This window comes from Natrix helvetica (assembly GCF_964273705.1).
Source record: "Natrix helvetica genome assembly, chromosome: 1".
Taxonomy (NCBI): domain Eukaryota; kingdom Metazoa; phylum Chordata; class Lepidosauria; order Squamata; family Natricidae; genus Natrix; species Natrix helvetica.
Genome location: NC_138548.1, coordinates 72,082,977 through 72,097,380, shown reverse-complemented (window position 1 = coordinate 72,097,380; position 14,404 = coordinate 72,082,977). Strand labels below are relative to the sequence as shown.

At 36.3% G+C, this 14,404-nt stretch overlaps 1 protein-coding gene across 1 annotated transcript in view; it reads right to left on the bottom strand.

Moving 5' to 3' along the window:
- Nucleotides 1–1,132: 1,132 nt before the first annotated feature.
- LOC309383222 (cytosolic phospholipase A2 beta-like) overlaps nucleotides 1,133–14,404 on the bottom strand; it is a 38,163-nt gene continuing 24,891 nt past the window's right edge. Inside the window, exons 13-20 of the mRNA XM_081935488.1 lie at nucleotides 13,898–14,120; nucleotides 13,497–13,614; nucleotides 12,380–12,517; nucleotides 9,770–9,874; nucleotides 8,248–8,439; nucleotides 7,284–7,450; nucleotides 6,075–6,261; nucleotides 1,133–3,147 (exon numbers count right to left, since the gene is read on the bottom strand). Coding sequence (XP_081791614.1) covers nucleotides 2,924–3,147; nucleotides 6,075–6,261; nucleotides 7,284–7,450; nucleotides 8,248–8,439; nucleotides 9,770–9,874; nucleotides 12,380–12,517; nucleotides 13,497–13,614; nucleotides 13,898–14,120 — 1,354 coding nt within the window. The 3' untranslated portion in view covers nucleotides 1,133–2,923. The remainder of the gene's footprint in view (nucleotides 3,148–6,074; nucleotides 6,262–7,283; nucleotides 7,451–8,247; nucleotides 8,440–9,769; nucleotides 9,875–12,379; nucleotides 12,518–13,496; nucleotides 13,615–13,897; nucleotides 14,121–14,404) is intronic.

The following is a 14,404-nucleotide window of genomic DNA, read 5'->3' as shown; positions in this document are numbered from 1 at the left end:
TATTACTTAAATTGTCTAGCGTCATGAATTTATAATTGCACGTATTTGAAAGCCATGAAAGTTTGGTGTTAATGTTGGACAACCGTGAGTATATCAATGCTATCATCATCATCATCATTATTTAACATGAACATGAGGAGAGAAAGATTTATCCTGACATACTATTTTACCCATTAAAGATATGAAGTGGTCTAGGGGTGGCTTCCCACAGTCACTACTGCCGGTCCGCACGCGGATGTGCCACCTGCGTGTGCGCTTAATGCATGCTGCATACACAGAGCAATAGAAATGGCAGCACCTATCGCGCCATCGGGAAAACTGGTTTGGGGGCGTGGCAGGCCTGGGTGGCTGCTGGTTCAGCGGCCCAGGCCACCAAGCTACTACCAGTTCAGCCGAATCGGTCTGAGCCGGTAGGAACCCACCACTGAAATGGTCTCCCTGAACACAAGAACTTCTGGGTCAAATATTAGCCATATCACCCTCCTTAACATCCACAGAAGAGGGAAAAGTGAGAAGTAGGATTTCCATTTAATGAAAAACCTTGGTTGTGTGAAGGAAAAAAATGCACTGCAGATATCTCTCAGCAAATACTTTCTCTATGTAGATATGAGGACTAAAGAAGTGTCATAACTTTGCCAGGTCAGCTTCTAGTATTGGATACATCCAATCATCATTAGGTAGAGTTAATTAAATCTATAGCAAGTAATAAAACCAATTCTGCCTCTCATTTTGTCAACACTTTAAAAAACAATATTTTAAAAATTGAAGTCAGTGACACACTAGCATAGGGCTGCCAAACTCCCAGTCTGCGGGCCAGATGCGTCACGCACTGGCCAGGCCCACGCCCGGTTCAGTGAAGGGGGGGAAACTCCCGAAAAGTCACGTGACGTCACTGTGACAACATGAGTTTGACACCTCTGCATTAGCACATGAAATAAATCAGTATATATTCTCAAAGTTTGAAAATTGTTTTCTGAAGAAAAATTATAGTATAGAAACCAAATTCCTTAAATTAATAAACATGTTTCTACATTTCTCATATAAATCCAGTAACACACAAGTTTAAAGTATTTGTTTTATTATGAAATAGTGTATGTAGCACTGTATACTGCTACATACATTTTAGGGGTTTTTTTCCACAGTAATAGGGAAGAGAAGTCTCTGGTAAGGAGAATTTTTGAAGAATAGTAGCTTTTTCTCAGATTAATCTCAAAAGATTTATGTTTTTCATTCTAAGGTAGATAAATGAGTACATCATCTTCAAAAAAAAGGTTAATGTGTCATGGGAGAGGGTTCAATAAATTAAATCACAGAAAATAGCAAACCAATAGTTGTCAGGCAACAGCTACCAAGAGTTAAACTTCCACAGTTGAGTTTTAATCAGATCTTCATGATAAAAAAGATTATCCTTCATTTATCATTATTCCACATGTGAGATAATATTTGAAGTTTCAGCATTGTCATTAGAGAATTAAAAGAATAGACATCTTCAAGGAGCAATTATATGGAAAACAGTACAGAAATACATTAAATAAATGTCTCAAAGCACAGATAATTTCAATAAATTATGATAATAAACTAAGCTATAGGCTCATGTTTGAAAGCATATAATCAGAATTTGATTCACTATCTGTTGGTTTTAGAATTTCAAACAAATTAATACCAATGGTTAATCCTTAAATTGCCTCTCGTGCTTTAAACTTCTGAGTTTTAATTCAAAAATAAGTCATATGAAATTTACTGAACTTACTTCCAGGTAAATTTCCACTTAAATAATAAAATACTTCTCATTTTGAACTGCTATCATTTACATGTGAAATGTGTCAGTCGTAACAAAGAATAACTCTCATTTTACAAAGTAAATATTTACCATTTTTTATATATTGCAATTAATTTACTGAACAAAGTGAAGTCAGTTCACATTTTTCTGCAAGTGTTAATATCCAAACACATCTCATCATGCCCAATACAGTAATCAAGGACAAGTTGTCTTATAATGTTATAAAGAAACATAATTGTGGTTCAATTACTTCAGAAAACCATATGTCATCAATTTCAGTCAACACCATCTCCTAAAATCACTTCTAACAGTAAATGTTGATAACACTAATGGGTTATATTTGAATGCACTGTATGTCTTTTGTTAATCTCACCTTTATAAGAAAATTGAAGAAATAATAGAATTATAAGTACTAGGCCTAAGAGAACGAATTATGGCTTGATTATACAGGCACACAAACTAGAATTTACCTGATGCAAGATGGTTATTTCAAATAAATTAGGAGTTTAAAAGGCCATTGGGCTTCAGTGTTTAGTGACCATTGTCTAGAGCAGGGGTCTCCAACCTTGGCAACTTTAAGACTTGTGGACTTCAACCCCCAGAGTTTCTCAGCCAGCTTTGATCAGCTTTCCTCAGCCAGCTCTGAATTCTGGAAGTTCACAAGTCTTAAAGTGGCCAAGGTTGGAGACACCTGGTCTAGAGAACAGATTTCCTGATGTTTTGCCAACAACTGTGTCTGGCATCTTCAGGGGCAAAGGGATCTTTTAGTTTCTCTTAGCTCTCATCAACCTATACCAATTGGAACCTGCTCCAGTAAAGGCCAATCACGATGCCTGACTATAAAGTCCCTGCTCAGTGGCCTGTGCTTCTGCTTAGCTGCCCACTTTGCCTCTGAAAGCAGACCTGCTGTTTAACATCAGAACATCTGTTCTATAGACCACAATCACAAACCCCAAAGCCCAACACTGCTCAACAAATACCAACTGTGAAAGCCTACAGCAGTATATTTAGTTTTAAATCAATCAGGAGTGAGAATTTATCCAAACATCCAACAAACTGCAGCATAATGACAACCAATTAACATTACCTCAAACAATGCATCACATTACATATTGGATTTCATCTCTTTAAAGAGACAAATGATCATTGTTTATCATTTCTGGACCCACTGTGTTGCTTTTTCTGTATGGCACTTTGAATGGCTTGGAGGATGAAGTCTTTGCTATAAAGAATATTGTAACTGCATAAATTAATTAGTTTGTCAAGGTTTTCTTCAGTGTAGGTTATTTCGAGGGTTTGATAGGGTGAGACTTTGTTTTCCAGATTGACTTTACCTTCATTCATTTCTGAAGGACTGCGTTTGACCCCTGAAAGGTTAAAAAAAGTGAGTCAGTGAACCTTATTTGAAGCAAAACAATGCACTGCAGGTAAAGAATTAAAACATTTGGTACTTGGAAGCAAAATAAAATGGTTTTATATCAACTTATCTACTTTGTCCCCGCATTTTCTGGAACTGATATAGCAATGACATATTGATAGGCATTCTCCATTTTGCTGAACAGTGGAAGTTAAAATTATGTACTATAGAGAAAGCACTTCCATTCTGGAATATTACTGCAATATGTCAATACAACCCCAGATAAAAAACCTCACAGTCAAGCAGTTTTTTCTGAGAACCCTCTTTTTCCAATCAAGAGGAAAAGGGATCTTTTTTTTCTATAAATGTTTTTAAAAATCTGCCATAACCCAGAATATAAAATATTGCTCTCAACCCTTGCCCTGACTGATGTACACCATCTTGCTGGTGAAATTGACAGACTTTGCAGCATGGAAGAAATTCTTTATTTTTTAGCTGTTAGTGCCTGTGAAAGAAATATCTTCAATGAATAGTTATCATGAGTAGCCTCTTGAGTATTTAAAGGATAGTTTTTAACAGCCACAAATAGTTTTCAGGACTGAGAAATGCTTTTCAAACTTAGATCTTGGTGGCAATATAAAATAGGAGATCCTTTTTATAATAAAAAAAAGCAAATTGAAAAGCAACTTCAGAATGTACTTGAAATTATGTATTATTTCAGCTGTGCCAATTGTTTCTTGCATGACCTGAAACTGAGAAATGCTAAAAGTGCTTGAGGAATGATTAGGCAACATGTCCTTTTCTCCTGTACTTGCACATCTGGTTCAGTCTGAACACAGTCCAGAGAAATAAAAATTTAAATGCCAAGGGTGTGGGGGGAGGTTGAAAGTCTCCAGAACTACTCTTATGATTCAAAGCTTTTGCATATTAGAATATGAATATGTTTGCAAGGAATCCATACTATGTAGTTTGAAGAGTAATCTTGGAAATGATACAGGCAGTTCTCAGCTTACGACCACAATTGAGCCCAAAATTTATGTTGCTAAGCGAAATATTAGTTAAGTCAGTTTATCCCTTTTTATGACTTTTTCTTGCCCCAGGTGTTAAGTGAATCATTGGATTTGTTAAGTGAGTAACCCAGTTGTTAAGTGAATCTGGTTTTGCCACTGACTTTGCTTGTCAGAAGGACACAAAAGGTGACCACATGACCTTGAGACACAACAAAGATTATAAATATGAGCCAGTTGCCAAAGCATCTGAATTTTGATCACATGATCACGGGGATGTTGTAAAGGTCGTAACTGTGAAAAACAGTCCTAACTCACATTTTTCGGTGCTGTTGTAAATTTGAATGGTCACTAAGTGAATTGTTGTAAGTCAAGGACTACCTATACTTAGAACATCTCTCTGCTCTTAAAAAAGTAACCTCTTTTTTTAAGGCAGATTTTTAAGGCAATATAAAGCTCTACTCTTGTCTTGGTATCACTGAAAGCCCTACTGTGTAGATGACTAGCTAACGTTCATTTTTCACAGCTATAGTATATATCTCAAAAGTATGAATGAAGTATGAGACCCTATCTGCTCAATCTCCAGTTAACAGACTGGAGAGCAATGAGGAACCTTTGTCCAACATTCTTTCCATATATTCCCATTGGACCCAAGGAGGAAAGTAAAATCTTATATGAGGTGGACAGCTGTGTGCATCTGCCCTCCTCGCTCTGCTAGATTCCTATGCTACGTTAACTGCTAATGATATTTTTAGGAAGATGTTATTGTTCAGCTGTTTGGTAAAATAAGGGACACAAGCAAGGTCTTACTGGCTAGAAATGAACTGGCAGTATGGAATTTTCAAGCATCCCTCTAGCACCCTGTGATCTGTAGAATTTAGTGAAAAAGAGTCAATTTTGGTGAGAATAGAATTGGATTATTTTTTTTAGAAGTCTCCAGTCCCCCAAGCATAGCCCAACAAAAAACAGTCTTCAAAATTTCAACCCTACCCTTACTAGATATGCCTGGATGATCTCCAGAATATCAAAGGCAACCTTCTATCGCCTTGAATGGTGCCCATCTATGGGCACCAGTTGCACTAAATCCAAGGGCACTTGAGTGTTCTGCAACGATCAAATAATAGAATCCACCCATTACTTGATTCCTGGTGAACTTACTCACAAGCACAGGGAATTATTATTGTTCTACTGTTATTCTCTACATGCAGCCTATTGTCCTAAGGCAGGCACAGAGACTACAGCAGAAAAACAATAAGGCTAAAGATTTTTTTCCCTCCACCATAGCTGTGCTCCATTATTTGTTCTTGATGAGCTCTCTGCTTCATAAATATTGGAAAAGAAGTATTAGGATATCCGTATATACAATAGATATCCACAAATGAACCAAAACTGCATTTAACTCACAATGCATGATGTAACATCATGACGCAAATTTCACCCTTACAAACGTCTGTCCTAATGTGATGCAAGCAAATCATTTGCAAATTTTGTGTTATGCTACTTGTTTAATCAGTTCTCCCATTTACTGTCTCTAGAGGGCCAATCTGGGTTGCTGAGTATATTTCAGGTGCAGATTTAAAGCCTGGAACTGCCTAAATTATTTTTAAATAGAATAATTCAATAGCGTCTTCCTCTAGCTCAGTAGTTTTTTTAAAAGATTTTTGGACTTAAGATGTGTGAACACGCTGGCTGGGGAATTCTGGGAATTGAATTCCACACTTCTTAAATTTGTCATGTTTACTTGATTAATATTCAGAAAATGAACAATGTCTGTGTATGCATGCATTCAAATGATCACAATTTGAAAATGTGTAAAATTTGAAAGTGTAGTTTTCTTTATACTTTGGGATGTGCCACTGCAAAAGGGATTTTGGTCAACCTGTGAATTAAAGAAATCCCTGAAGAAACAGCAAAGCTTAGATGAATTTACCTGGTGCTGAGAATTCTTTGAAGGTGCGACAGATCAGTGGAAAACAAAGCACTATTGGTGCTTTGGGATTATCTTCATCGAAGAAAACGTAGCACTCCTTCATATCCTTTCTCTCTTTCTCACTCACTTCAACCTTTGGAAAGGGAATACCTTGGATTTCACAGTATTCAGACATCATCTTTAGTTGCTGAAGAAGAGACCAAAAAGAAAAATCTTCCCAAATATATTCATTTTGCTTCCCATATGTAAATCAGAATTTCCCCTACCAAATAATCTGTAATTGTCTATGATAAGCAATGTAGAAGATTCAGTGCTAAAACATACAGTACCTTCAATATGCAATTCTGTTTTCTCAACTTTTGTACAACCTTTGTACAAGTCTATTAAAAATACTGTACAAGATAAGAAATAAGGAAAAGGAGGAAAGGACATTCTTGATGAAATTTCCAATCCAGCTGAAGTTTGACCCATAATCACTGAGTCCAGACAACTTTCAATTGGTTTTCCAGCCTATTCTTTCTTTTGTTTCCTTTTCTTTTTGCTTTTTTCTTTTTTTTCTTTTTTTCTTTTTCTTTTTTTCTTTTTTTCTTTTTTTCTTTTTTCTTTTTTTCTTTTTTCTTTCTTTCTTTCTTTCTTTCTTTCTTTCTTTCTTTTACAAAAATAGATTCTATATTGCTTCAGGAAAGCAGTATTAGAGAAGGCTGTTTCACACTATCATCTTTCCTTCTTCCACAGACAAAACTACATACTTTCCACATTCAAAATAGAGCTCCTATTAGATATAATACTATGGAATTTAACAAGCTATCCTACAGATTGGAGCAATTCACTTGGCTCTCTCTCTCTCCCTCCCTTCCTCCCCCCTCTCTCTCCTTCTCTTTTATCTTAAGGCATTTCATTTGTCTCAATTGCTTGAACTCTGCCTCTCCTCCATCATCTGTGTTGGCACCTAAAACTGATGGGCTTCTATCATACAGAACATATCAAACTATCATATACTTTTTGTAGTAAACTAAATATGATCCTTTTTTGTTTCTTGGATAGTTATTAAATGGAAATTATATTTGCTAATCCACCATATTGGTAAACTTGGCTTCTTTGGTATAGCTGACCTATAATTATGGATCTAAGAAACTCCAAAGTACCTTTCCATCATGTAAGCACACAAGCATTCAAAAGGAAAATTAGTGAAAATATTTTTTTTCTTACCGTTAATATTCCATTCATCTCATAATCCAGAAAAATAATTATATCCACATTCCTTTCTGGCTTGAGAAGTGATATACCACTGTTGTTCATAAAATATCCTACATCTATTAAACAGAGCGACTTTGTGTTTGGTGTCAAGTTGTTAGAAGAAGTGTCAAATATAGTATCTGAAAGACAATTCATATACATTTTTTTCCAACCAACATGAGAGAAAGATCACTCTTTCACCAACAAAAACCTGTGCTGCCTCACATTGTCTTAGAAAGGAAACAATGATAAGAGACATGATTGAGATGTTCAGAATTATATATGGTGTGGATAAAGGAGAAGCTTAATGAAGAAATCTCTGAAAAAAGACTATTCTTTGAAATACAATAGTGGGAACAATTCCCATTTGTTCCAAATGTGTAATGAAGAAATGTGGCTCGTTGGCCATTTTACATTGGGAATGGAAAAATGGAAAACCATTCCAGAACTAAATGAAGGCCAAATTCAAGCTTCTACATGGTTATTTTTCTGACATAGAAATAAAATAAGTTTAGTGTGTTCCAATAGTCTCAGGAGCAAAATAAATATTTGTGATACTTCTTTTTCTCTAGACCGAGAAAGTGTTTATATAAGGGAAAGGTATTTAATCCTGCAGATCAGATGTCTCCCTAAGGTGCTATTTCTGTCCTCAGTCAGGAAGAATAATTGCAAGTCACCTACCCCCAAAACACACTTCTTATTATACTTCTTTTATAATACATGAAAATATACTCTCATCTAGTTTATCTTCTTGCTAGTTATCTCTCTGTCATTTGTAAGATCTAGATCAAAGATCTCCTTTTAAGGAATAGATATCATAGGACTATATAACTATCTCCTTTGTACCACCATAGTTATGAAACTGACTGAGATATTTCTGATCTGATTCAATTCTGAACATTTAAGAGTATTTCTAGAAAGTATCATTCTCATTTACCACTCCATTTCATGAATTCTTTCTGATCCAGGTAATCTTTATCAAAATCAAAGCTTTGTAGGAAGTTATGATTTTCTCCCCTTAAAGGACGATCAGTTAAAATGTCATTGAAGATTTCACAAAGTTTTCCATAGGGATAACTTGGAGGCTTGTAGACCGTGGCAGGATAAACACCTGAAGAATAATTCTCATCTGAAACAAAATATAGAGATACTTCATTTATGGCAACTTTTACTTCTTCTTTTTTTCTTCAAAATATAACACTTCTGGATTAGTGAGGCTTTTTTTTTAATGTAGCACATTCCATTGAAAACAGTGCATCAAGGAATATGCCTTGCAAACACAGATCTGAGTCATAGAAGCTTAAAAATGAGCTCCAACCCTATCAGCCTACTCCAGCCCTGATTCCAGATGGAAATACTGTATGAGCAGGAAAGTAAACTATAAATCAAAGTTGTGCATAATACTAAACAAACAGCTCATTATTATAATTCCTCAACCATCAAGCCCTAAAGAATAGCCACATGTGCAATTTTCTTCAAATGTGTCATTGTTTAGAGCTGTAATTTTGGACTAAGAGGTGACAGTTTCACTCTTGGTTATGAGCAAGCACAGAGAAATTTCATGTGTCGACTGAGGAGAAATTTAAGGAATATATGACAGAATCCAAAGATTTCATGTATTCACATTTCTTTTTCATTATTATTATATGCACCTATTGCAAAGGTTACAATGATCTATATCCAATACATAACCTAAAAATGTCATTTTCCTTAAACATCAAAATATTGGTGAATCAGAACAAGTTCCTATTTTCTTAACTGCCCCATACATCCCTACGACCCATCCGCTCGCACAGAGAGGGACTTCTCCAGGTGCCGTCCACCAGACAGTGCCATGGGGTGGCGCCTAGGAGCAGAGCCTTCTCTGTGGTGGGCCCAGCCCTGTGGAATGACCTCCCCCCGGATATTAGGACCACTACTGACCTCCGCTCCTTCCGTGTCAAGCTCAAGACCCACCTTTTCCAAATAGCTGGCCTGGCTCAACCATAACTTCGTATCGCTCCTGATGGGTTTTTTAATTTAGTAATTTTATTTAAGGGGATTTTAAATTGTGTTTTTAATTGTCTTTCACTTATAAGTCAACTCTCCTCCATGCACATATGTATATGTCTCTGTTCTTTTTGTATATATGTTTGTCTTATGTGTATTTTTATTCGTTTTGATTGTACGCCGCCCCGAGTCCTTCGGGAGAGGGTTGCGGCTAATCAAATAAAAATTATTATTATTATTATTATTATTATTATTATTATTATTATTATTAACTATCTATAATTTTTAAATAATAGATTATAATAGCTACAATCATCCCACAATTAGTTCCGATCTGATTGAGTAGGTGACCAGAAAAAGAAGAAGATAGAGTCTGTCTCTCTTTTGTTTTACTTTGCAAACACATTTTTAAAAACTCTGGCTAAGCAAAGACTAAAATAGTCTTATGTTTTATTGACTAAAATTCTTACGCTTTATTGACATGTCTTTCATCCATCGTTTCCAGAATTCTTCTGGGGTTGTGCTCCAATACAAACAATCCAGGAGATTTGGACTGAAAATGTTAGTCCAGATACCTACAAGATCAACCACATTGAAGACATTGCATTAACTCAAATTATAATCCATCTCAAATGTGTAAGGTCATTAGACTGAGAAACTGTGATAAATTACTGCCAGCTAATTAAATACTGTAGGCACAATTTAGCATCACAGTATTAACAAAACCATTATGGCTGATAAGAGATTCTGGCAATAGTGTCATATCCACTGTTAATACATTAAAAATGCACAGCTATTGAGTTTAGACAACACACTATAACCAAATAAATAAAAGTATATTATGCTTTTAAATGATGTCAAATTATGCTAGGCTTGGCCACCTAATCAGTCTGAATACAAATCACCCAACTGCATTTTACTCTAATCTATTATGATATACAAACCCAGTCATTATGACAAGAATAAAAATAGGAGATGGTATTACAACACAGTCTAAAGGAAATCCTAACAGGAAGCAAAAGCCAGTGATATCAAAACCACAGCTACTACCTTTTTTGCTAGATGTTTATCCAATCATCTTAAATTGGAACAATGACTTGAGCTAATTTATGATTGGCTGGTTTGAGATTCAGGATGTGTGAAGTGAGCACAGTTTCTCTATTTTTTCACCCACCTTTTCCATTCATACCTCCAATCAGATTCAGAGCATTGTGCTGTTACAACACAAGCTCCAGAGGTGTTATGCCAGTTTGCACTGGTTTGGGCAAACCGGTAGTGGCGGTGGCACGAGGCTCTGCCGCCCCCCCGATGTCATCACACACACTCTGCTCATGCACAGAAGCGCACACTCCCACTACCGAACTGGTAGCAAAGATAAGAGGATTTCATGCCTGACAAGCTCCATCCTTTGGTATTTGCAGTGTGCTTAAACATGCACACGCCTCAAAGTTGCTGTTTGCAGCGCAACACTGCTGCCATCATTTTTCTTCACAGAGAAAAAATGGGAAGGCTCAGCAGATTACCTATGCAAATATCCATACATCCCCCCTTTATTTCTATGGCTACCCTTCTCTCCATACAATTGTCCCTCTTTGGCCCTGCCTCCGAGTCAATTTCTTGAAGCCCAACTACCATGTTTGTGAGGAAAACAAAGACAGAACTTGAAAGCCATATGAGGGGATTTATCAGTTGAAGATTCCCTCATCCCTAATTGCCTGTTTCACCCAATGATCTCCGGACCCTCAAGTGGTGAAATGGTTGCCAGAAAAGGCCTCAGGCATTAAAAAAAAACATATAGTCCAAATCCTGGTTGCTAAAAGCAGTCGAACTACAATCCTAATGCAAATTAGCACAGGATGCATTTCGGAATTGCTGTTGTAGAAAATGACTTTGGTCTAATGACTGACTTTTATAGTCTTCCTCCACTTGGTACTTTTCTGGTAATTGATAATTTCCTGGTTGGAAATTAAGAAAATTGTGATCCATCAGGTATAAAGGACATTCAGTTTGGGAATGTAGCAATGTTCAGTATTTTCATCTGGTATGTGTTTACAATAACAGTACAAGACTCCAGCAAAACTTTGTAAAATAGAGTAGTCTGAGGGAGAATGTGGGCTCTAAGTCACCCAGCAAGCTCCTATGGCTGAGAGTAGACTAGAACCTGGATGCCTCCATCCTAATCCTAATCCAATACCTTAAGCACTACATCAGACAGGCTCTTGTGGAGGGATGTGCCTGTATACACTCCAGTGCTCCAAAGTAAAATTTTATAAATTTTATCATTCAATTATTTATAGTATAGTATTCCCTGCACTGAATAGGGAGTTGGCCAAGACAAACTAAATTTCTTCCAATGCTGTGATGAAACTCATGAAAGCAACTTATTGCTGACAAAGGGAGCAGGAAGAAACTTTCATGAAATGTACCTTTAGTTTAAAATAAAAGCATTTAAAAGAATCCCTGTTTCAGGTCAGTTGCAATTGTTGTGTTTTCTATGTAATGCCCTACATATGTCAATGTTCAATGTTGAGATTAAACAAAACATAACACAAACTGTGAAAGGTGCATTGATCACAGTATGAGTCTTGTACAGATTCATGATCTTACATGTTGTGGTGTGCGTGTGCGTGTGTGTGTGTGTGTGTGTGTGTGTATCATTTTAGCCATTGTCTATCCACTACAGGGTGAAGGCCTCTCCTCTTCCACATGATTCTAACCAACACAGTCCTGAGCTTTCTTTTGCCAATTGGGCCCATAATACTTGCTGATGTCATCGATCCATCTTGTTTGAGGTGTCTTTCATGGACGCTTTTTATTAAGTTTAATCCATTCTATAATGTGATGAAAGTGTGTGTGTGTGTGTGTGTGTGTGTGTGTGTGTTTGTGTTGTAAAATTTTTGCTGTTATAAACAGCATGAGATAACTATTCACTGGAATATTTTAACTGCCACAATGGAGTTCTGATCTCTTTGGAGTAAAAAGACTAGAAGTCTAAGACTGCCCAGGAAGACAGGATGTTTTCAAGGTTTCCCTGATAAGCTCTGCTGTATTTTCCTTTAGCTTATAATTAAACAAATCACCTTCCATATAGCAAATCCGAGACTCTGGGATCTTCTTCACCACTTTTCCCATGAAGAATTCGCTATCAAAATCCTCTGAGCGAATCTGTGCACCATATTTTAGGAAACCCACTTCATAAGGATTGAACTCCACCCATTCTGCAACAAAGAGGTGGACAAAAGAGAACTTGGTTGGCTACTGATCCAAAGATGAAATTAGAAAGGAAGGAAGGAAGGAAGGAAGGAAGGAAGGAAGGAAGGAAGGAAGGAGACAGCCAGACCTCTAGGGTCTTGTGGAAAAAATAGCATCAGACAAACATCTTCTCCCAATTATCTTCATCAATTTTGTGACATCTTCCACAAATTTAAATGCAAAGCAAACTAGAAGTTTCCATCCAATGAACAATTTCCATCCCTATGTTTATAACATAGAGAACAATTAACAGCAATGAAAAGCTGTTTAAAAGAATAATTTATAGCCATTTAAATAGTTATACACATCGAATGTATAACTTTCTAGAAGAAAATTACTAGAACTACCTGTAATCCCTGGCTGATAAAAGATAGTGTCATTTCTTCTTATTCAGATATAAATTTGAATCACTAGTTTTCAACATATTATGTTTTGGAGGTTAGACATGAATGCTTTAAAAAAAGGCCTAGTTGCTCAGCAAAAACAGAAGCCGATCCTTTCAAACAAATATTGATGTAGAGGGTAACAGTTTTCATTATCCTAAATAACAATGCAAGCAGAGATAAGTTAGATCAGGTTGGGAAATCGGTGTCCTGCTGGATGTTTTGGGCTTCAACTCTTATCAGTGCAAATTGTAATTCTGAAACATATCTAACCTATCAACAGCTTAAATATTACAGTATTACATTTTTCTCTTTGATTTTCTGCATGATCTTCCTGCCTTGGTGAAGCTGGGTGAAAATGAGTATAATGAACCTTCTCTATATAATCCATGTAGAAGTACTGTACTCTGAGAGATTCATGATAAATAGGAAGCACTCGTTCTATCAAATTCAAGGTCAACATTTCATGCCCTTCTCTTTTTCTCCTCTCTTCCAATGCCTATATAGCATGCAATCAAAATCCACATTTCCACAGTGGAGAGACTGATTTGTGAGGACCCACCTCTAAAGTCAAAAGTGTTGATATTTTGATGTTTGACATTTATGGCTGTGTAAATAGGGAAAGGGTTCTGCCCCTGATTCAAAGCCTTTTGCTGTTCTGAGAGTTTACTGGGATTCACCTTCAAACAAAGGGAAACAAAATAAATATTTTAATATATGCGTCATTCAATAGAAGAGAATGCATTTAGCTCAGGGTTAAACTGGAAAATCACTGGTATTCTCTGAGCTTGTTTGTTTTTATTGCAGATGTTTCATTACCCAACTAGATAGCATCACCATCGCTCGGAAGTGTGAGGCAGCCCACACTCACCAGCATAGATGACGTTACATGAGGTCACATTTCTGCTTCAATAGGAAAAACTAGGGATCACATCTTTGCTGTATAACAAATACTTAACATACTCCATTGTGAAGAAAAGCTTCCTGAATAAGGGCCCAGAGTGCTGTAAAAGATGAAAGATGACCAGATTCGATCCGCTCACTTAGCTCCTTGTGATACTGCTTCAATCTTATATTAGAAATAACATTATTTTTGTTCTTCAGCAACTGTCTTTTTATATTATTGATGTGGTCTTCTAAACTTTTCTGTGACCAGTCAATATCATGATACAAATTTGTCAGCGTCCTGCAGTAATGAGAAAAATGATATTTCATAAAATATCCACTACTATATATATTCATAGTATATTTGAAAAGCATTTTAGAAACTGTTCTTATAAAGAGATCATTCTGATGTCGGTATCTAGTTTTCAAGTGGAATTGCCCATAGAATTCAATCCTGATGGTTTTAATTAACTCTTTGGCCACATATTCTGAAATAGAAGAATTTACTCTTGTCATTTATTAAATGCTGACATATACTGCACATGGACAATTCAATTCTAGTAATTTAACCCAAATTTGAAGTTC